This window comes from Pseudophryne corroboree, chromosome 6 (genome assembly GCF_028390025.1).
Source record: "Pseudophryne corroboree isolate aPseCor3 chromosome 6, aPseCor3.hap2, whole genome shotgun sequence".
NCBI classification, from domain to species: Eukaryota; Metazoa; Chordata; class Amphibia; order Anura; family Myobatrachidae; genus Pseudophryne; species Pseudophryne corroboree.
In genome coordinates, this window is record NC_086449.1 from 809,456,204 (window position 1) to 809,479,704 (window position 23,501).

A 23,501-nucleotide genomic window follows, 5' to 3' on the forward strand; every position below is an offset into this window, starting at 1 on the left:
AGAGGATCGCTTGAACTATTGTACTCCGTACAAGCTTTAGAACTCTTGGAATGAGTGGGAGTGGTGGAAACACGTACACCGACTGGAACACCTACGGAGACACCAGGGCGTCCACTGCCACCGCTTGTGGATCCCACCACCTGGAACAATAGCGTCAAAGCTTCTTGTTGAGACGAGAGGCCATCATGTCTATTTGGGGTAACCCCCATAGGTCTATTATTTCCTTGAACACCTCCGGATGGAGACCCCACTCCCCCGGATGGAGATCGTGAATGCTGAGGAAGTCTGCTTCCCAGTTGTCTACTCCCGGAATGAAGATTGCAGAGAGCGCCAACGCGTGTTTTTTCCGCCCAGAGAATGATTCTTGTCACCTCTGACATTGCAGCTCTGCTTTTCATTCCGCCCTGTCGGTTTATGTAAGCCACTGTCGTTATATTGTCCGACTGTACTTGAATGGCCCGATTTCTTAGAAGATGGGCCGCCTGAAGACCGTTGTAGATGGCTCTTAGTTCCAGGATGTTGATGGGCAGGCCGGCTTCCAGACTTGACCACCTTCGTTGGAAAGTTACTCCTTGAGTGACTGCTTCCCAGCCCCGAAGGCTCGCATCCGTGGTTAGAAGGACCCATTCCTGAATCCCGAACCTGTGGCCCTCCAAAAGGTGAGGTAATTGTAGCCACCAGAGGAGCGAAATCCTGGTCTTCGGCGACAGACGTATTCTCTGGTGCATGTGGAGATGAGATCCTGACCATTTGTACAGGAGATCCAGTTGGAAGGCCCGGGCGTGGAACCTCCCGTACTGGAGAGCCTCGTAAGAGGCCACCATCTTCCCCAACAGGCGAATGCATTGATAAACCGACACCCGGGCTGGCTTCAGAACATCCCGGACCATTGTTTGTATCACCAACGCCTTTTCCTGTTGAAGAAACACCTTTTTTACTTCTGTGTCTAGGATCATTCCCGAAAGGACAACCTCTGGGTTGGTTCCAAATGTGACTTTGGAAGGTTCAGAATCCAACCGTGGATCTTGAGGAGGCGGGTTGTGAGAACAATGGACTGCAGCAGCTTCTCCTTGGACGATGCCTTTATCAGCAGATCGTCCAGATACGGAATGATGTTCACCCCTTGTTTGCGGAGGAAAACCATCATCTCTGCCATCACCTTGGTAAACACCCTCGATGCTGTGGAGAGGCCGAATGGAAGGGCCTGGAATTGGAAATGACAGTCCAGTAATGCGAAATGGAGATAAGTCTGATGCGGCAGCCAGATCGGAATGTGGAGGTACGCATCCTTGATATCCAGGGATACCAGGAATTTCCCCTCTTCCAGACCTGATATCACCGCCCTGAGAGACTCCATTTTGAACTTGAACTCCCTTAGAAAAGGGTTCAATCGTCAGGATAACTCTATATACTGCATATTATGTTATACAATGCTAACTGTATATTCTATGTCTCGAAATGTTGCATCTCTACTTTGTACGGTGTGAGATTATAATAAAAATAGTTTGAAAAAAAAAAAAGAAAAGGGTTCAATGATTTTAGGTTCAGAATGGGCCTGACCGAACCATCCGGTTTCGGTACCACGAAAAGGTTCGAATAGTAACCTGTGGTTTGCGAATGAGGAGGAACTGGCACAATGACCTGTGCCTCCACCAACTTTTGGACAGCTTCTTGTAGTACAGTGCTGTCTGTCAGCAGAGCTGGTAAACCTGATTTGAAAAAACGATAAGGGGGGAGACTTTGAAATTCCAGCCTGTATCCTTGGGATACAATATCTATCACCCAGGGTTCCAGGCAGGACGATACCCTTTTAATTGTCTGAGTCTCACTCCCACTGGCCCCACCTCCAGGCCGCGCGGCCCACCGTCATGCAGAGGACTTTGGCGTACCTGAAGCAGGCTTTTGTTCCTGGGAACCTGCAGCGGCAGGTTTCTTGCACTTAACTCGACCTCCCCTAAAGAAGGTATTAGACGGTCTGGCCTTTCTAGGCTTGTTAGGCCGAAAGGACTGCGTTGCAGATGAAGAGATGGATTTCTTCGAAGCAGGTGCTGCTGAGGGAAGAAACGGAGACTTACCCGCTGTAGCCGTGGATATCCACGCATCTAAAGCTTCCCCAAAGAGAGCCTGATCTGTATAGGGTAGGCGAGCGGTCCCCTGTGACCCCTCAGGAGCTCAGTGTCCAGTCAGCGGAGTAAGAGGCTCAGACCTCGCAGGGCGGACACTGCTCCCCCCCTCAATCCCTCGCTGCAGGGAGGCTGTTGCCAGCAGCCTCCCTGTAAAATAATAAACTCTAAAAAAAAAAAAACTTTTTTCCAGGAAAACTCAGGAGAGCTCCCCTAGCTGTGACTGGCTCCTCCGGGCACATTTTCTAAACTAAGTATGGTAGGAGGGGCATAGAGGGAGGAGCCAGCCCACACTCTCAACTCTTAAAGTGTCAATGGCTCCTGGTGGACCAGTCTATACCCCATGGTACTAATGTGGACCCCAGCATCCTCTAGGACGTAAGAGAAAATGAATTACTGCGCCTCTCTATGTGTAATAATAAATTACTGTTCCCACGTAGAGGAATTATTTCAATATAATATATATATTGTGACCATAATATTTTTTTATTTTACTTTCCCCCTAATATTTTGTGCAGTTTAGTGATACTACTATATACTTGCATACAGTAATCTTTCCTTAATCCTATATAATCCATAGGTAGAAAACAGAAACACGCAGAGAGAAAGCAGACACAACCACAAATATAAAAACAGTAAAATATCAATTTATCATGAACATATAAAATACTTCCGGTTATGAATGAAATAAAAGTGACGTCAAACATCGGTAACGATAACAGGAAAATGTGAAGTGTGTAACAATCACCAACACTGAATGTAAATATTTAATCCAACGATATTCAATACAGAATACACAAGCACTGTATGAAGAGCACCCTCTCATCTCACATACTTGTACACCACCTAGGCTATGTTTGTACTCTGAAGGAAAGTATGGCTTCATTTAAACACTTATGTTGTGTAGGGTTCTTTGTATCCATTGTAGAGGCCACTGCTGTCGCCAGGAGACGCATCATTCAAAAGTTATTACATAAAATGTTATCGTTTGACTGAAATGTCATTGGGGTGCAGTACCGTCCAATAACCTGCAGAGGGAGATGTGAGCTCTCCTGTATCTGTCAATGGCCCTCATTCCGAGTTGTTCGCTCGCAAGGCGAATGTAGCAGAGTTACACACGCTAAGCCGCCGCCTACTGGGAGTGAATCTTAGCTTCTTAAAATTGCGACCGACGTACGCGCAATATTGCGATTACAAACGAGTTAGCAGTTTCAGAGTAGCTCCAGACTTACTCTGCCTGTGCGATCATTTCAGTGCTTGTCGTTCCTGGTTGACGTCACAAACACACCCAGCGTTCGCCCAGGCACTCCCACCGTTTCTCCGGCCACTCCTGCGTTTTTTCCGGAAACGGTAGCGTTTTCAGCCACACGCCCCTGAAACGCTGTGTTTCCGCCCAGTAACACCCATTTCCTGTCAATCACATTACGATCGCCGGAGCGAAGAAAAAGCCGTGAGTAAAAATACTTTCATCATAGTAAAGTTACTTGGCGCAGTCGCAGTGCGAACATTGCGCATGCGTACTAAGCGGATTTTCACTGCGATGCGATGAAAAATACCGAGCGAACAACTCGGAATGAGGGCCAATGTTTTTCCAATATGTAGCTATATTTACTGGATCACTATTATAACAATAAAAAAGAATATATTCTACATTGTGCATTAGATAATCATTCATACTGGGACTGTTTACTTACATGTTTATATAGTTATAATTCTAATAAATATAGAGATTTTTCATGTGCTGAAGTTGTTTTAAAGGTAAATTGGCAATGTTACAGTATACTTCCATTTCTATTACCCCCCCACCACCCGGCAGAGGAAGACCTAGCTATGATACGAGTCGGTAGGATTGCAGCATTATTTTGGGAGGGGCGCCAGGTTGGCCCGTTGCCCAGATTTCCTGGTGCAGTTTAGAAAACCATTGGAAGTCCCATGTTTTAAGACGTCCTCTTTGGGTGCTGCAGGATTTTGGCCTGTCTGTAGTCCAATCAGAATGTCTTTCCAGGTGTTGACCGATAAGTCAGGATGCTGACTGTCACTGACGGTTTGGTCTTCCTGTCTACGAGGACAGAACGGCTTTCCCATCTTCCTCTTTTGCACTGTCCCGTTGCTAGAATGGACCATGGAACGCCCTTTGAGCCTTCTGGAGGGCGGGATGTTGGCATTAGAGGAAGATTTTGATGCACTGGCATGGCCCCGCATCTTAGGTAAAATGTTTCGAAGGTGTCTACAAAAGAGAAAAAGATGAACAATGTATAAAATAATAAAATACAGTACAGTACAACGCCATGCTGTTAAATGTATTGATTTGTTAAAAAAAAATAATAGCTATATCTGTAAATTATTTAACGGCATAATGCATGTTTCTACGCAATGGCGATGTTCACGCAACTGAGCGACTATCGTAGACTGCACATGCGCCGCGATCGCACTGCGCATGTGCCAAGGTACCTTTGCGATGCAGCGCGCAGTGTGATGTTAATGCGCAGTCATCAACAGGAAGGGACCATTTTGGGGAGGTTAGTGGGGAGTGGCGGCAAAAAATGCAGGCGCGTCATGCCCATTTTCAGGGCATGTATTTGCCGCCAGCTGTGATCATATATGTAAAGAAACATGGCGCCAGCATCGCTGCTGCCAGTGTGCGTGACCACAGAATCACTTGGGGAGCCGATGTTCCTCGTTACTGCATCGGTGCTGCGCATTGCTTTGGTACACAGCTGTTGAGGACTTTACGATGGCTTCGGCGAGCGTCTCTAAGCTTTTCTGGGCGGCAGATTCATTTGTGATGATTAGCAGTCCCGCAGCCTGACAAATCGCTACTGCATAGGTGAGTGCGTACAAACAGGAATTAGACCCAAAGTCCCATAAAGAAGCAATATTATACAAAAGGACAGCTCTTAGATTTCATCATAAGTAAGTCTCATATTAGGGCCAAACTGTACATCATAGTTTGAAAAAAAAAAAAAGTTTTAGGGGCTGTTTTACAGTTGACATACAAATGTGTTTTTACGTCTATTTTACGTTTTTGGTTAACATTTTGTGTGTGTCTTTAGTTTATTTATAGGATTAAACTACATGTTACACAGCAGGCACTGGCATCCATGTATGTAGGGACATAAGCCACATATGCGAGGGTTTTGTCCCAATGAGGTGCGCTTTAATTGCAATTGTATATACATTTATATGACATAACAACTATTTTACTAATCTGTTTGCATGAATAATGAGTGTATGAAACAATTTTTACTATTTTGTTAATGGAAAACTATAAAATACTTATAATGTACCTGATATTGGTGGCAGAAGTGGGATACAGATCACTGGCTATATTGAGTTTGGCATCGGTGGAGGTAGTCACAGCAGGAAGGGAAGTCATTTTTTTCACGTGTGGAAAACTCTGCATTTCTTCGGTTATTCTGCTGCTGCCTCCTTGCTCATCCCTGTTCGGCAGTGCGGGCGTGCAAGTTTTGTTCACTGACTGCAGAGAATTGCCTTGGGGAAATAAGAGATTTAGAAAAGGGTCGCTACTCTCCAGAAGATAGAAAAAAAACAAACATCTGTTTTTAATCTACCAAAATTAAAATGTATGAATCTTTGTCATACTCAAGTCGCTATCATATAAAAAAAGCATGCTTACGTTCCAACTGTACCTAGTGGTTCTTCAAATGTATCCACGGCTCTGTGTTACAACATACGAAGGTGGTTTAATCAGGTAACCAGACCTCTCACGTGTGTAATGTTCTCTACATCAGTCTAATTTCCCGCCAGGCCAGAGCAGGTAGACCACTACTTCCCCTCATGGCCATTAGACTGCACGGGGCTGGGGGAAAACATGGTCAAACATTGAGGTGTGCAGTGTGATCAGATTTCTGCGTTTAAAGGGCACACCAGCAGCTGAATTTCACTGCCAACTTGTCGCGGTGTTTGGAGATAACGGCATGTCACGGAAACGGGTTTTGGATTTGGTGCTTTGATAACGGCAGGACAGACATTCAAGATGAGCAGCGATTCGGCTGGTCAAGCACGTCCACCACAGGCGTTGCACCAAAACCCAAACCTGTTTCCGTGACATGACGTTATCACAGTACACCTCGGCAAATTGGCGATGAATTTCAGCTGCTGATGTGCCCTTAAATGCAGACATTTTATCACGCTATGCACCTCACTGTGTGACCATGTTTCTGCCAGCCCGGCCATCTTACAGCTGATGTTGGGACAGTATGACTGATATGAGGCGCAGTCTAATGGCGGTGAGAGGAAGCAACGGTCTACCTGCTCTCTCTGGTGGGAAATTAGACTGATATAGAGAACATTACACATCTCAGAGGTCTTGTTACTTTACTTATTGAACCTCCCTCGTATTTCCTACACAAAGGCAGTGAAAGTGTCAGGAGAACAGTCACAATAGAACAGATTCATTCCGTTAATAGCTATTCCCTTACCAGTCTGATGTAGAACATTCAGCACCTCTGTATCCAGGAGAACAGGAGGTAAAGCTGGCCCATTCGCTCTCAGATTCATGGGCAGCAGATCCTGACTTGCTGGCTCTGGAAGTAAAGAGCATCTGGTGTCCATGTCTAGAGTCAGTTCTCTGGCCCAGATGCGCTTGGAACTAAGAGTAAATGGTTATGGTTTAATGAAAATTTATGCAAGGCCTATTTATTAAAAAAATAAAAAAAAGATTCTGTTCCTATAAAATATGCCACTTACTAAGAACTCTTATCTTGGTTGTACACAGAAGGAGGAAATGGAGCTTTCTCTAGAAAACGAGAAGAAATTAAATACATTTTATTCTTATTATCCTTAATTTATATGGCGCCACAAGGGATCCACAGCGCCCAATTACAGAGTACATAAACAAATAATCAAAACAGGAAAACAGTGACTTACAGTTCAAGACAATATAGGACAAGTACAGGGTAAATAAACATATCTGCATCAGCAGATGACACTGACGTAAGTATCAGGGCGGCAGAAAACTGCGGGATTTGGCGCCGTCGAAGAGAGTATGGAGTAGAAGATGGTTTAAGTAAGAGAAGGAAAGGCGCATGAGGGAACATCCAATACATATATCAAGTTAAAATACAACAAAATTCAAAACAAATCCGTGGAATCCAGTTTCCACCAAATTAGCCTGCGGGTTCCATTACCTAACATTATATGCTAAGGGGTGTATTCAATTGCAGTTGGAAACTGCCGTCGTGTCGGAAAGACGGCAGTTTCCGAATTTTTTAGGTTGGAAGGTGTTCCGACCTATTCAATCCTCCCCCTATTTTTCCGACAAGTCGGGAATTCCGACTTGTCAGAAAACACGTGGATCGGCGGAATAGCCGCAGATCCACGTGTTTTGTCGGAAACGTGGCCAAATCTGACAGTTTGTAGCCCCGTTTCCAACAATGTCAATCCGACTTTAAAATAAGTTGAATTGGCATTGTCGGGAGTGGCCAAATCCGGTTAGATTTGGCCGCTCATTGAATACTGAGATGTCGAATCCTTTCCATCGGAAAGGATCAGACATCTATTGGATACACCCCTATATACTCCAAACAATAATGTGACTTAAGTATCATTTTGTCCAATCTATTTTAGAACTTCGATATCACATGATGGCTGGAGATACTGATCTGGCGTCCAAGCTTATGGCCAAACAGAATACTTTGGGTAAGGTCCTCTATATTAGTGTTTCCCAACTCCAGTCCTCAGGAACCTCTACCAGTACATGTTTTCCAGATCTCCTAGTTGGTGCACTGGTGTACTCATTACTGTGACACATTTTAAAAAGATTCACAGGTGGTGCTACTTATTTCACATGCGATACCAAGGAGATCTGTAAAACATGCCCTGTTGGTGCACAGCACAGGAACAACGTGATACAAGAGTAACGGAACAGTGGGAATATTCCTAGAGCCGGAGTACGTTCCCGGCTGTGACTGTATCACTGTAGGCAGTAGAGGAGTCGCAGTATTGTGTAACGGGCATCAGCTGTGTCCCAAGTTTCTCCAGCTGGCACCAGATATGGCTTCCCACATTATAGTTGGCACCAGGAAAGGACTATTTTTCCTCTAGTTGGAACCAGGTGTGCATTCATTATCTGTAGGTGGCACACATATTGTTCAGGGGATCCGGACTGAAAGTCGACAGTAACTAGGTCGACAATGTCTAGGTCGACAGTAACTAGGTCGACAGGGTCTTTAGGTCGACAGGTCAAAAGGTCGACATGAGTTTTTCACAATTTTTTTCTTTTTTTGAACCTTTTCATACTTAACGATCCACGTGGACTACGATTGGAACGGTAATCTGTGCCGAGCGAAGCGGTAGCTGAGCGAAGGCACCATGCCCGAAGCATGGCGAGCGTAGCGAGCCATGCGAGGGGACGCGGTGCACTAATTGGGGTTCCCGGTCACTCTACGAAGAAAACGACACCAAAATAACATTAAAAACTCATGTTGACCTTTTGACCTGTCGACCTAGAACATGTCGACCTAAAGACCCTGTGGACCTAGATACCCTGTCGACCAATAGTGGTCGACCTAGTTACTGTCGACTTTCAATACCACACCCATTGTTCAGCATAGTATTGGACTCAGATAAGGATGGAAACGGGATCTTCGATGCAGGTCTTTCTTGGTTTCAGATATTAATCTACACCGTTTTATTACCTAACACACTAGTAACAGTTGCATGCATCCAAACCTCGGATGGCAACCATAGCAACACGCGGCAGGTAAACATTTAAATTAAGGTATATTTATTATGACTAATTATAGTTTGCCACCATCGCACAAGCTGTGAGATACCCACCTGGCTTGTGTACCCTATCGCCTGAATCGAGCTCACATCCGTCACTGGCTGTATTGGACTTGAAGCCACCACTGATTTTACAGCTGAATGAGCCTGCTGGGGTGACGCTGTAACAGTACGGTTCCAGCACACTGCCCAGGGGGAAATGCTGGGCAAAGAGGTTCTTAAATAATGGGAGTGGCCTGTTCCAGTGGAAACCTGAAAACATTCAAATAGAAAATCATTCTGGGTGATGGCACAATCAAAAGGAATGGATCCAAGTGAGCAACTGTATTCTTCTGCACTTGTCAAATATATATATGTACGCATATGTATTTTGTACGAACAATGATGTTATCGTGCAGAAGCGGATGTATGGACTGCATCTAAGTGTCCTGGAAAATTAGCAATTCTTTTTGGCTACCAGGGATGACTTTCTCCATATAAACCTACAAACTAACATAGACATACACCCGACAGAAAGGAACAGTCCTCCTTACAGCCGTACAGTGCTGGAAGAGTAGGGAGGCTGTGTCTGGGCATCAGGCAGCCAGTGAGAGCTGGGAGGGGGTGGAGCCTCTGCTAGACTGACACCATAGGAGATTATATAGTACGTATTGTGCATGTGAGATTTCTGTACATAGCTGCATTGTGATACGGTATACAAGGCTGGACTGCACTGTGTTACACATATATGTGTTTTCTTAGAACTTTTTTAATCAACGTTCACTCTCTCTACTCACCATTGAGAGGACTGACAACGTCCATGACACCCTGGTTCCTGGCATAGGAATGTGACTGGATGCAACATGCGGGGAAACAGACAATAAACAGGCCACTATTATTACAACGCAAACTCTACGGGATCTTGTACACATCTGTAAGCACCAGTGCCCCATCTGAGCCCATCTGCCCGTGCCGTATGATTGGAAATAAAAAAAATGTAGATATATAATAGAAGGAATTAAAAAATAATAATAATACGAATCTCATTAGAATCCGATCCATAAAATAAGAGACAAGAAATGAAACAATATATTAGTAAATGAAACAATATATTAGTAAAAGTAGAACTGGATCCAAAACAAAACCCTATTAAGTGATTTAAAGTTTGTGAGTACCCTTTTGGCCTTGTATATGTCGTACAAGGAGGTAGGCCAGGGAGTGTAAGAGTTAATAGACAAGTAGTTGAGAAAAGTAAAAATGAAAAGCGGGGAAGACGTCAGGTTTGCAATTTGCATCGGTTAGCCTTGAAGAATAGACCGTAATTTACTGTAACTGAGATCTCTCTCACTATAGGATCAGACACATGCCGCGAGTACAGATGATACGCCATCCTCTGTATTTTTATCTTACAACAATTTTATGTTGCCTTCTTCTGATGATAGAAACCGGGCCGCAGACAAGTCTGTGCTTCTATTCAGCAGCCCGCAGAATGGGACGAGCTGCACGTTTTACAGCAATTCAGTAGCCGGTAACCATGGAGGATATTTATTTGTACTAGAAGTTCTTATTCAGTCACCTCACTACCAGCTCCTGCCAGATTACCGCTACAAAGGGAAATAGAAGTATTTGTGCGTTTATGGGGCTGATTCTGAGCTGGGAATAAAGCAAACATATAAAGGAGCAACTTTGCAACTGGAAGAAACCATGTTGCACAGCAAGGGGTGCAGATACATTTAATATTTTGCATGCAGTGTAAATACTGGCTATGTTTGCAGGTACAGTAGTCCACAAATGCTGGGCAGCTTATTCTTATACTGCATTTCAGAGTTCAGCTAGGACAAACCCGTCTAAACTCTAAATTTCTGCACATTTTACATCTGACCCCCCCCCCCCCCGTAGTGCAACATGTTCCCAACTTTCTGTCACCCCTTAGTGTGGCCGGACCTGGATTAAGGGAGGGGTGGGGGGTGGGGTCTCTCTCCGGGAATATGTTAACCCTGTGCCCCCCTCTCTCAGGAGCCCCCACCCCGGCATCATCTGTGTTTTTACACCTCTGCTTACGGCGCCGCGGTTACCTTTTCTGTATTATTACTTACAGCACATCGGGGGAGTCCGTGTCTATAGCTTATTGCAGCCACTGCTACGGGAGCTAATGAGCCGCACTTTTGATTTACATTGTGTTTGAGGTCAGCGGCAGCACGAGTGACACATGTGACACCCCCCCCCCCACATCTGCTATAATCCAGTGACACGTCTTGCAGGACAGATCCATCACCAGGAACCGCAGAGCCTCTCACCTTGCTTGTGATGACTTCTCCGTTGGCGTTGAACAAAAGGTAGATGACAGAGACCTGAATAGAGACACATGGTTACAACAAGAGGATAGCGAAGGTAAATGCACAGAACCCTTATACAGTCAGCGCATCTTATGCTTATGGCTGTACGTGAAGGCATTATACTTAATATTTACCCAATTATAACAGATACTATTGTGTCATGTGGCAGCATTTTCAAGTGAGAGAATTTCAGCATGAAAAAAATACGTGGTTATCTATATACACTACAAACAGACTCGTAGATAACATTATGTGATCACTGTTCTGTTGATATGTACTAACAATTATTTGGCATTATCAGAATTTACTAAGGCTTTTTCTTTTTACCCCCCCTCCCCCCACTCTTATATCACTGATTCTAAAACGCAAATATTATAAACATTTTAGAATACTGCAGTAAATAAACATATATATGAAAGTATCTTATTCTACTCAAATAGATCAACTCCTATGTACTCCGGCCCTGTGGAAGCCACTTTCAGGCTGTAAGTTCCTTAAAAAGTACAGTGATTGCGTCAAGACAATAACGCAATGTCCCTTGTTCCTAATATTGGCCCTCATTCCGAGTTGTTCGCTCGTTAGTTATTTTCGCAATGGAGCGATTAGTCGCAAACTGCGCATGCGCAATGTTCGCAGTGCGTCTGCGCCAAGTAAATTTGCAAAAAAGTTTGGTATTTTACTCACGGCTTAACAATGAAATTTCTTCGTTCTGGTGATCGGAGTGAGATTGACAGGAAGTGGGTGTTTCTGGGCGGAAACTGGCCGTTTTATGGGTGTGTGTGAAAAAACGCTGCCGTTTCTTGGAAAAACGCGGGAGTGGCTGGAGAAACGGGGGAGTGTCTGGGCGAACGCTGGGTGTGTTTGTGACGTTAAACCAGGAACGAAACTGACTGAACTGATCGCAGTGGCAGAGTAAGTCTCGAGCTACTCAGAAACTGCAAAGAAATTTCTTTTCGCAATTCTGCAAATCTTTCGTTCGCAATTCTGCAAAGCTAAGATTCACTCCCAGTAGGCGGCGGCTTAGCGTGTGCAATGCTGCTAAAAGCAGCTAGCGAGCGAACAACTCGGAATGAGGGCCATTGACCTCTAAAGGCAGAAGCTCTCAAATATGGCAACAGGAGGTGTGTAACTAAAATAATAATAGTAAAGGGTTTGCAGCTCATCCGTCTTAAAGTATGCGTGCATTTGTTCAGGAAATTCACATTCGGCACACAGCAGAGCAGGTGTTTAGATGATATGGAGCAAGAAAAAGGGTTATCTAATAATAAAAGAAAATCAGGAGACTGTATTATGTTTGCAGGGTAGAACACAGTTGCAAAGGCAGAGCAATCACCTAGCACTGATTGCTAGTAAATTCTCCTTAGACAACATTAGGGGTGTAGATTCCTGCACAGAAGGGTTGAATGGCTGCACATTAGCACCTGATCTCTAAAGGCAGAAGCTCTCAAATATGGCAACAGGAGGTGTGTAAGTAAAATAATTATAGTAAAAGGTTTGCAGCTCATCTGTCTTAAAGTAAGTGTGCATTTGTTCATGAAATCCACATTCAGCACATAGCAGACTAGGGGGTATATTTACAAAGATTCGTGTTTTGGCCGTTTTGAAGGGTGTTTGAACTCGAATGGTATCGGGTGCATTTTACTGCAACTTTTTGAATCCTGATACGATCATTCACTAAGCTGCCGAGTTTTGCACAATCATTTTTTCCGATGTCGATGTGATTCGTAATATCAGGCAGTGTTTTACAGGAGTGATGAGTAAAACACTGCCTGAAAAAACACAAGGAATCCCGGCCGGATCTGTGAGATCCGTGCAGGGCTTCATTGTGTACCTTAAAAAGTTGATTAAAGTCTTAAAAAATCTGGAAAAAATTGCGTGGGGTCCCCCCTCCTAAGCACAACCAGCCTCGGGCTCTTTGAGCCGGTCCTGGTTGAAAAAATATGGAGAAAAAAATGACAGGGGTTCCCCCATATTTAATCAACCAGCACCGGGCTCTGCGCCTGGTCCTGGTTCCAAAAATACGGGGGACAAAAAGCGTAGGGGTCCCCCGTATTTCTGAAACCAGCACCGGGCTCCACTAGCTGGGGAGAGAATGCCACAGCCGGGGGACACTTTGATATCGGTCCCTGCGGCCGTGCCATTAAAACCCCAACTAGTCACCCCTGGCCGGGGTACCCTGGAGGAGTGGGGACCCCTTCAATCAAGGGGTCCCCCCCTCCAGCCACCCAAGGGCCAGGGGTGAAGCCCGAGGCTGTCCCCCCCCATCCAAGGGCGGCGGATGGGGGGCTGATAGTCTTGTGTGAAATTGTGAATATTGTTTTTAGTAGCAGTACTACAAGTCCCAGCAAGCCTCCCCCGCAAGCTGGTACTTGGAGAACCACAAGTACCAGCATGCGGTGGAAAACCGGGCCCGCTGGTACCTGTAGTACTACTACTAAAAAAATACCCCAATAAAAACAGGACACACACACCGTGACAGTACAACTTTATTACATACATGCACACCAACATACACACATACTTACCTATGTTCCCACGAGGCTCGGTCCTCTTCTCTATGTAGAATCCTTGGGGTACCTGTGAATAAAATTATACTCACATAATCCAGTGAAGAATCCGACCTTTGAATAATCCACGTACTTGGCAAAAAAATAAAACGGAAACCCGACCACGCACTGAAAGGGGTCCCATGTTTACACATGGGACCCCTTTCCCCGACTGCCAGGACCCCCCCTGACTCCTGTCAAAGAGGGTCCCTGACTCCTGTCAAAGAGGGTCCCTTCAGCCAATCAGGGAGCGCCACGTCGTGGCACCCTCCTGATTGGCTGTGTGCTCCTGTAGTGTCCGTCAGGCAGCACACGGCAGTGATACAATGTTGCGCCTATGCGCTCCATTGTAGCCAATGGTGGGAACTTTGCGGTCAGCGGTTGACCGAAAGTAACCTCACCGCTGACCGCAAAGTTCCCACCATTGGCTACAATGGAGCGCATAGGCGCAACATTGTATCACTGCCGTGTGCTGCCTGACAGACTCTACAGGAGCACACAGCCAATCAGGAGGATGCCACGACGTGGCGCTCCCTGATTGGCTGAAGGGACCCTATTTGACAGGAGTCAGGGGGGGTCCTGGCAGTCGGGGAAAGGGGTCCCATGTGTAAACATGGGACCCCTTCAGTGCGTGGTCGGGTTTCCGTTTTATTTTTTTGCCAAGTACGTGGATTATTCAAAGGTCGGATTCTTCACTGGATTATGTGAGTATAATTTTATTCACAGGTACCCCAAGGATTCTACATGGAGAAGAGGACCGAGCCTCGTGGGAACATAGGTAAGTATGTGTGTATGTTGGTGTGCATGTATGTAATAAAGTTGTACTGTCACGGTGTGTGTGTCCTGTTTTTATTGGGGTATTTTTTTAGTAGTAGTACTACAGGTACCAGCGGGCCCGGTTTTCCACCGCATGCTGGTACTTGTGGTTCTCCAAGTACCAGCTTGCGGGGGAGGCTTGCTGGGACTTGTAGTACTGCTACTAAAAACAATATTCACAATTTCACACAAGACTATCGGCCCCCCATCCGCCGCCCTTGGATGGGGGGGACAGCCTCGGGCTTCACCCCTGGCCCTTGGGTGGCTGGAGGGGGGGACCCCTTGATTGAAGGGGTCCCCACTCCTCCAGGGTACCCCGGCCAGGGGTGACTAGTTGGGTATGTAATGCCAGGGCCGCAGGGACCAGTATAAAAGTGTCCCCCGGCTGTGGCATTATGTACCTGGCTACTGGAGCCCGGTGCTGGTTTCAAAAATACGGGGGACCCCTACGCTTTTTGTCTCCCGTAATTTTTGGAACCAGGACCAGGCGCAGAGCCCGGTGCTGGTTGATTAAATATGGGGGAACCCCTGTCATTTTTCCCCCATATTTTTTCAACCAGGACCGCCTCAAAGAGCCTGAGGCTGGTTATGCTTAGGAGGGGGGACCCCACGCAATTTTTTTTTCAGATTTTACACTAAACAGACCCTTTCCCATAAATAACCATGCACAGATCTCACTGATCCATGCATGGTTATCCAAACTCGACTGGAAAAAGCAGGTCTATTTTTTTGCTGCTTTTTTTAACTAATCGGAAAAAAAACAGACCCGCACTTGAGCACTCAGAAACTAACACCCAAATACGAATGAATAGTGAATGCCCGTATTCTATGAAATAAGAGCCGCGTTTGACCGATGGTCTATTCATTCGTATTTTGGAACGTTGTCATTCAAACCATTACGAATAGACCAGACACTGCCGAGATTGGTGCTTAGTGAATTCCCGGATTGGGACTTAGAAAAAAAAACACAAATCGGCCAAACTCGGATTTTTAGTAAATACTGGCCTAGGTATTTATCAGATACGAAGCAGAAAAAAAGGTTTATCTACTACTAAAAGAAAATCAGGAGACTGTATTACGTTTGCAGGGTAGAACACAGTTGCAAAGGCAGAGCAATCACCTAGCACTGATTGATAGACAAGGTCTCCTTATATAGTATTATGGGTGGAGACTCCCGCACAGACGGGTTGAAGGGCTGCACATTTACAGCTGTATCATGGCAGAACATGAAATCTCGTTTCAAGCTGCAAGCAATATTTCCAAATGCCCACAAGCCATAGCTACCAACCAGTGCATGAAAATAATAGGCATATTTTATATGTGTGCAGAACTCTCGTAAAATATAACTCTGACTGTGACAGATTGGGCCAGTTAGTGAAGGCACAGTTCCTTGATTTATGTTCTGGCATTCTGGCTCACCAAGAACACAAAGGCTGGGCCGCTACACAATTTTACATTTATTTAGCAAAATTTCAGTTTGTGCCTAAATTTCTCTATGTGTATTCATGGTTTGGATTGCTGTGTTTAGGATGATTTTATGGGCTGACATTCCTTAGGTCTGGGAAGAGGAGCGTGGCTCTTAGGAATCTAAGAGTGGCCTAACTTTGCAGCGATTTCTATAGAATAAAGGCACATGCGCACAAGATAGGACTCGGGTCAGATATCTACCAGCATTGTCTATTTTCAGTATCTGAGCCAACTTCCTGAAGACATGCACAATAAGAATGTTATAGGTGGAGGGTGTACCGCATACACCACCCATCATAGATAACACTGTGTATCCCACTGCTCTTTCTTTGGAAGAGACAGAAATTATTGTGAAAGAAAGAGAAGTTATTCTTCAGGTTTTACTCATCTACATGTCCACCATTTTGTAGTAGGTGGGGATAGAACAGCATGTAGCCAATTCCACCTTTAGCAGTGATGTGTCAGTGAGGACAGGGGGCATGGAAATTATGTGAGGAGGAGAACGGAGGCAGCAGGAAGTCACAGACTGAGAGTTATATAGTGGGAGGAGCAGGGTCCCCAGCAGCACAGAGTGTATCAGGAGATGAGTGATGTGTCAGTGAGGACAGGGCTGCATGTGACAGGGGCAGTGACATGATGTGAGGAGGGGAATGGAGGCAGCAGGAAGCCACAGACTGAGAGTTATATAGTGGGAGGAGCAGGGTCCCCAGCAGCACAGAGTGTATCAGGAGATGAGTGATGTGTCAGTGAGGACAGGGCTGCATGTGACAGGGGCAGTGACATGATGTGAGGAGGGGAATGGAGGCAGCAGGAAGCCACAGACTGAGAGTTATATAGTGGGAGGAGCAGGGTCCCCAGCAGCACAGAGTATATCAGGAGATGAGTGATGTGTCAGTGAGGACAGGGCTGCATGTGACAGGGGCAGTGACATGATGTGAGGAGGGGAATGGAGGCAGCAGGAAGCCACACACTGAGAGTTATATAGCGGGAGGAGCAGGGTTCCCAGCAGCACAGAGTATATCAGGAGATGAGTGATGTGTCAGTGAGGACAGGTCTGCATGTGACAGGGATAGTGACATGATGTGAGGAGGGGAATGGAGGCAGCAGGAAGTCACAGACTGAGTTATATAGTGGGAGGAGCAGGGTCCCCAGCAGCACACAGTAGTGATTTGATGCTCCCACCAAACTGATGCAGGAATATTGTAATGTCTAATGCTCCTCTGTATGAAACGAACATCATGCATGCAATTTGTTCTCATTTATTTTTGTGGATTCTGCAAATAGATTTTGTTCAATATTAAATAAAATAAATTACAAGAGAGGAGGTTTCATAATGAAATGACTTTAATCAACCACTAGAAGAAGCCTGGGGAGTACTGTATTGTGGAATAGATATACAGCACGCTCATTATAAGGACTTTGAGCCATACTTCTTAGATACTGATGGGGAAGTACGATGGTATACAAAGGTGCCATACAGACATAATTCATATTCCTGTACATAGATCTGCTGTTACTGTATGGAGCCTGCACTGGTTTCCTTAGAAGAAGATGGGAGACTGATGGAACACACAGTATGTATCAGCTGTATGGCAACGTTCCCTATTTATGTCTGCCGCGCCGATCTGCAAATATAAGTATGAACTCAGTTACTGTATTCCTAAAACCGTATCACTATACTGCTCACACAGACCCCACTATACTGCTCACACAGACCCCACTATACTGCTCACACATACCCCCAATATACTGCTCACACAGACCCCCACTATACTACTCACACAGATCCCCACTATACTGCTCACACATACCCCCACTATACTGCTCACACATACCCTCACTATACTGCTCACACAGACCCCCACTATACTGCTCACACAGACCCCCACTATACTGCTCACACAGACCCCACTATACTGCTCACACATACCCCCACTATACTGCTCACACATACCCCCACTATACTACTCACACAGACCCCACTATACTGCTCACACATACCCCCACTATACTGCTCACACATAACCCACTATGCTGCTCACACAGACCCCCCACTATACTGCTCACACATACCCCCACTATACTGCTCACACATACCCCCACTATACTGCTCACACATACCCCCACTATACTACTCACACAGACCCCACTATACTGCTCACACAGACCCCCACTATACTGCTCACACATACCCCCACTATACTGCTCACACATACCCCCACTATACTGCTCACACATACCCCCACTATACTACTCACACAGACCCCACTATACTGCTCACACAGGCCCCCACTATACTGCTCACACATAACCCACTATGCTGCTCACACAGACCCCCCAATATAATGCTCACACATGCCCCCACTATACTACTCACACATACCCCACTATACTACTCACACATACCCCCACTATACTGCTCACACATACCCCCACTATACTGCTCACACATACCCCCACTATACTGCTCACACAGACCCCACTATACTACTCACACAGACCCCACTATACTGCTCACACAGGCCCCCACTATACTGCTCACACAGACCCCACTATACTGCTCACACAGGCCCCCACTATACTGCTCACACATAACCCACTATGCTGCTCACACAGACCCCCCAATATAATGCTCACACATGCCCCCACTATACTACTCACACATACCCCACTATACTACTCACACATACCCCCACTATACTGCTCACACATACCCCCACTATACTGCTCACACATACCCCCACTATACTGCTCACACAGACCCCACTATACTACTCACACAGACCCCACTATACTGCTCACACAGGCCCCCACTATACTGCTCACACAGACCCCCACTATACTGCTCACACAGACCCCCACTATAATGCTCACACATGCCCCCACTATACTACTCACACATACCCCCACTATACTGCTCACACATACCCCCACTATACTGCTCACACAGACCCCCACTATACTGCTCACACAGACCCCCACTATACTGCTCACACAGACCCCCACTATACTGCTCACACAGACTCCCATTATACTGCTCACACAGACCCCCACTATACTGCTCACACATACCCCCACTATACTGCTCACACATACCCCCACTATACTGCTCACACAGACCCCCACTATACTGCTGAAACAGACCCCTACTATACTGCTCACACAGACCCCCACTATACTGCTCACACATACCCCCACTATACTGCTCACACAGACCCCCACTATACTGCTCACACAGACCCCCACTATACTGCTCACACAGACCCCACTATACTGCTCACACATACCCCCACTATACTGCTCACACAGACCCCCACTATACTGCTCACACATACCCCCACTATACTGCTCACACATACCCCCACTATACTGCTCACACAGACCCCCACTAAACTGCTCACACAGACCCCCACTATACTGCTCACACAGACCCCCACTATACTGCTCACACAGACCCCCACTATACTGCTCACACAGACCCCCCTATACTGCTCACACATACCCCCACTATACTGCTCACACAGACCCCACTATACTGCTCACACAGACCCCACTATACTGCTCACACAGACCCCCACTATACTGCTCACACAGACCCCCACTATACTGCTCACACAGACCCCCACTATACTGCTCACACAGACCCCACTATACTGCTCACACATACCCCCACTATACTGCTCACACATACCCCCACTATACTGCTCACACAGACCCCCACTATACTGCTGACACAGACCCCCACTATACTGCTCACACAGACCCCCACTATATTGCTCACACAGACCCCACTATACTGCTCACACAGACCCCCACTAAACTGCTCACACAGACCCCCACTAAACTGCTCACACAGACCCCCACTATACTGCTCACACAGACCCCTACTATACTGCTCACACATAACCCACTATGCTGCTCACACAGACCTCCACTATACTGCTCACATAGACCCCCACTATACTGCTCACACAGACCTCACTATACTGCTCACACAGACCTCCACTATACTGCTCACACAGACCTCCACTATACTGCTCACACAGACCCCCACTATACTGCTCACACAGACCCCCACTATACTGCTCACACAGACCCCCACTATACTGCTCACACATAACCCCATTATACTGCTCACACATACCCCCACTATACTGCTCACACAGACCCCCACTATACTGCTCACACATACCCCCACTAAACTGCGCACACATAAACTCATTATACTGCTCACACAGACCCCCAAAATACTACTCACACAGACCCCCACTATACTGCTCACACATACCCCCACTATACTGCTCACACATACCCCCACTATACTACTCACACATACCCCCACTATACTGCTCACACATACCCCCACTCTACTGCTCACACAGACCCCACTATACCGCTCACACATAACCCCATTATACTGCTCACACATACCCCCACTATACTACTCACACAGACCCCCACTATACTGCTCACACAGACCCCACTATACTGCTCACACAGACCCCACTATACTGCTCACACAGACCCCCACTATACTGCTCACACAGACCCCCACTATACTGCTCACACAGACCCCCACTATACTGCTCACACAGACCCCCACTATACTGCTCACACATACCCCCACTATACTGCTCACACAGACCCCCACTATACTGCTCACACAGACCCCCACTATAATGCTCACACAGACCCCCACTATACTGCTCACACAGACCCCCACTATACTGCTCACACATAACCCCATTATACTGCTCACACATACCCCCACTATACTGCTCACACATAACCCCATTATACTGCTCACACAGACCCCCACTATACTGCTCACACATAACCCCATTATACTGCTCACACATACCCCCACTATACTGCTCACACAGACCCCCACTATACTGCTCACACAGACCCCCACTATACTACTCACACAGATCCCCACTATACTGCTCACACATACCCCCACTATACTGCTCACACATACCCTCACTATACTGCTCACACAGACCCCCACTATACTGCTCACACATACCCCCACTATACTGCTCACACAGACCCCCACTATACTGCTCACACAGACCCCACTATACTGCTCACACATACCCCCACTATACTGCTCACACATACCCCCACTATACTGCTCACACAGACCCCCACTATACTGCTCACACAGACCCCACTATACTGCTCACACATACCCCCACTATACTGCTCACACAGACCCCCACTATACTGCTCACACAGACCCCACTATACTGCTCACACATACCCCCACTATACTACTCACACATACCCCCACTATACTGCTCACACATACCCCCACTATACTGCTCACACAGACCCCCACTATACTGCTCACACAGACCCCCACTATACTGCTCACACATACCCCCACTATACTGCTCACACATACCCTCACTATACTGCTCACACAGACCCCCACTATACTGCTCACACAGACCCCCACTACACTGCTCACACAGACCCCCACTATACTGCTCACACATACCCCCACTATACTGCTCACACAGACCCCTACTATACTGCTCACACATACCCCACTATACTGCTCACACAGACCTCCACTATACTGCTCACATAGACCCCCACTATACTGCTCACACAGACCTCACTATACTGCTCACACAGACCCCCACTATACTGCTCACACAGACCCCCACTATACTGCTCACACATAACCCCATTATACTGCTCACACATACCCCCACTATACTGCTCACACAGACCCCCACTATACTGCTCACACATACCCCCACTATACTGCGCACACATAAACTCATTATACTGCTCACACATACCCCCACTATACTGCTCACACAGACCCCCACTATACTACTCACACAGACCCCCACTATACTGCTCACACATACCCCCACTATACTGCTCACACATAACTCCATTATACTGCTCACACATACCCCCACTATACTGCTCACACAGACCCCCACTATACTACTCACACATACCCCCACTATACTGTTCACACATACCCCCACTATACTGCTCACAGACCCCCACTATACTGCTCACACATAACCCCATTATACTGCTCACACATACCCCCACTATACTACTCACACAGACCCCCACTCTACTGCTCACACAGACCCCCACTATACCGCTCACACATAACCCCATTATACTGCTCACACATACCCCCACTATACTACTCACACAGACCCCCACTATACTGCTCACACAGACCCCCACTATACTGCTCACACAGACCCCCACTATACTGCTCACACAGACCCCCACTATACTACTCACACATACCCCCACTATACTGCTCACACATACCCCCACTATACTGCTCACACAGACCCCCACTATACTGCTCACACATAACCCCATTATACTGCTCACACATACCCTCACTATACTGCTCACACAGACCCCCACTATACTACTCACACATACCCCCACTATACTGCTCACACATACCCCCACTATACTGATCACAGACCCCCACTATACTGCTCACAGACCCCCACTATACTGCTCACACAGACCCCACTATACCGCTCACACATAACCCCATTATACTGCTCACACATACCCCCACTATACTACTCACACAGACCCCCACTATACTGCTCACACAGATCCCCACTATACTGCTCACACATACCCCCACTATACTGCTCACACATACCCCCACTATACTGCTCACACAGACCCCCACTATACTGCTCACACATACCCCCACTATACTGCTCACAGACTCCACTATACTGCTCACACAGACCCCCACTCTACTGCTCACACAGACCCCACTATACCGCTCACACATAACCCCATTATACTGCTCACACATACCCCCACTATACTACTCACACAGACCCCCACTATACTGCTCACACAGACCCCACTATACTGCTCACACAGACCCCACTATACTGCTCACACAGACCCCCACTATACTGCTCACACAGACCCCCACTATACTGCTCACACAGACCCCCACTATACTGCTCACACAGACCCCCACTATACTGCTCACACAGACCCCCACTATACTGCTCACACATACCCCCACTATACTGCACACACAGACCCCCACTATACTGCACACACAGACCCCCACTATACTACTCACACAGATCCCCACTATACTGCTCACACATACCCCCACTATACTGCTCACACATACCCCCACTATACTGCTCACACAGACCCCCACTATACTGCTCACACATACCCCCACTATACTGCTCACACAGACCCCACTATACTGCTCACACATACCCCCACTATACTGCTCACACAGACCCCCACTATACTGCTCACACATACCCCCACTATACTGCTCACACAGACCCCCACTATACTGCTCACACAGACCCCCACTATACTGCTCACACAGACCCCACTATACTGCTCACACATACCCCCACTATACTGCTCACACATACCCCCACTATACTGCTCACACATACCCCCACTATACTGCTCACACAGACCCCCAC

General features: G+C 46.7%; 1 protein-coding gene across 8 annotated transcripts in view; it reads right to left on the minus strand.

Annotated features, from left to right (window-relative positions):
- Positions 1–2,750: 2,750 nt before the first annotated feature.
- The window catches only part of AGBL3 (AGBL carboxypeptidase 3), a 169,944-nt gene continuing 149,193 nt past the window's right edge, over positions 2,751–23,501 (minus strand). For all 8 annotated transcript variants that reach the window (XM_063929025.1, XM_063929026.1, XM_063929031.1 and 5 more), the window contains 7 exons: positions 11,147–11,200; positions 9,647–9,701; positions 8,925–9,122; positions 6,834–6,882; positions 6,566–6,735; positions 5,411–5,615; positions 2,751–4,350 (listed from right to left, as the gene is read on the minus strand). In XM_063929025.1, coding sequence (XP_063785095.1) covers positions 3,981–4,350; positions 5,411–5,615; positions 6,566–6,735; positions 6,834–6,882; positions 8,925–9,122; positions 9,647–9,701; positions 11,147–11,200 — 1,101 coding nt within the window. In that variant the 3' untranslated portion in view covers positions 2,751–3,980. The remainder of the gene's footprint in view (positions 4,351–5,410; positions 5,616–6,565; positions 6,736–6,833; positions 6,883–8,924; positions 9,123–9,646; positions 9,702–11,146; positions 11,201–23,501) is intronic.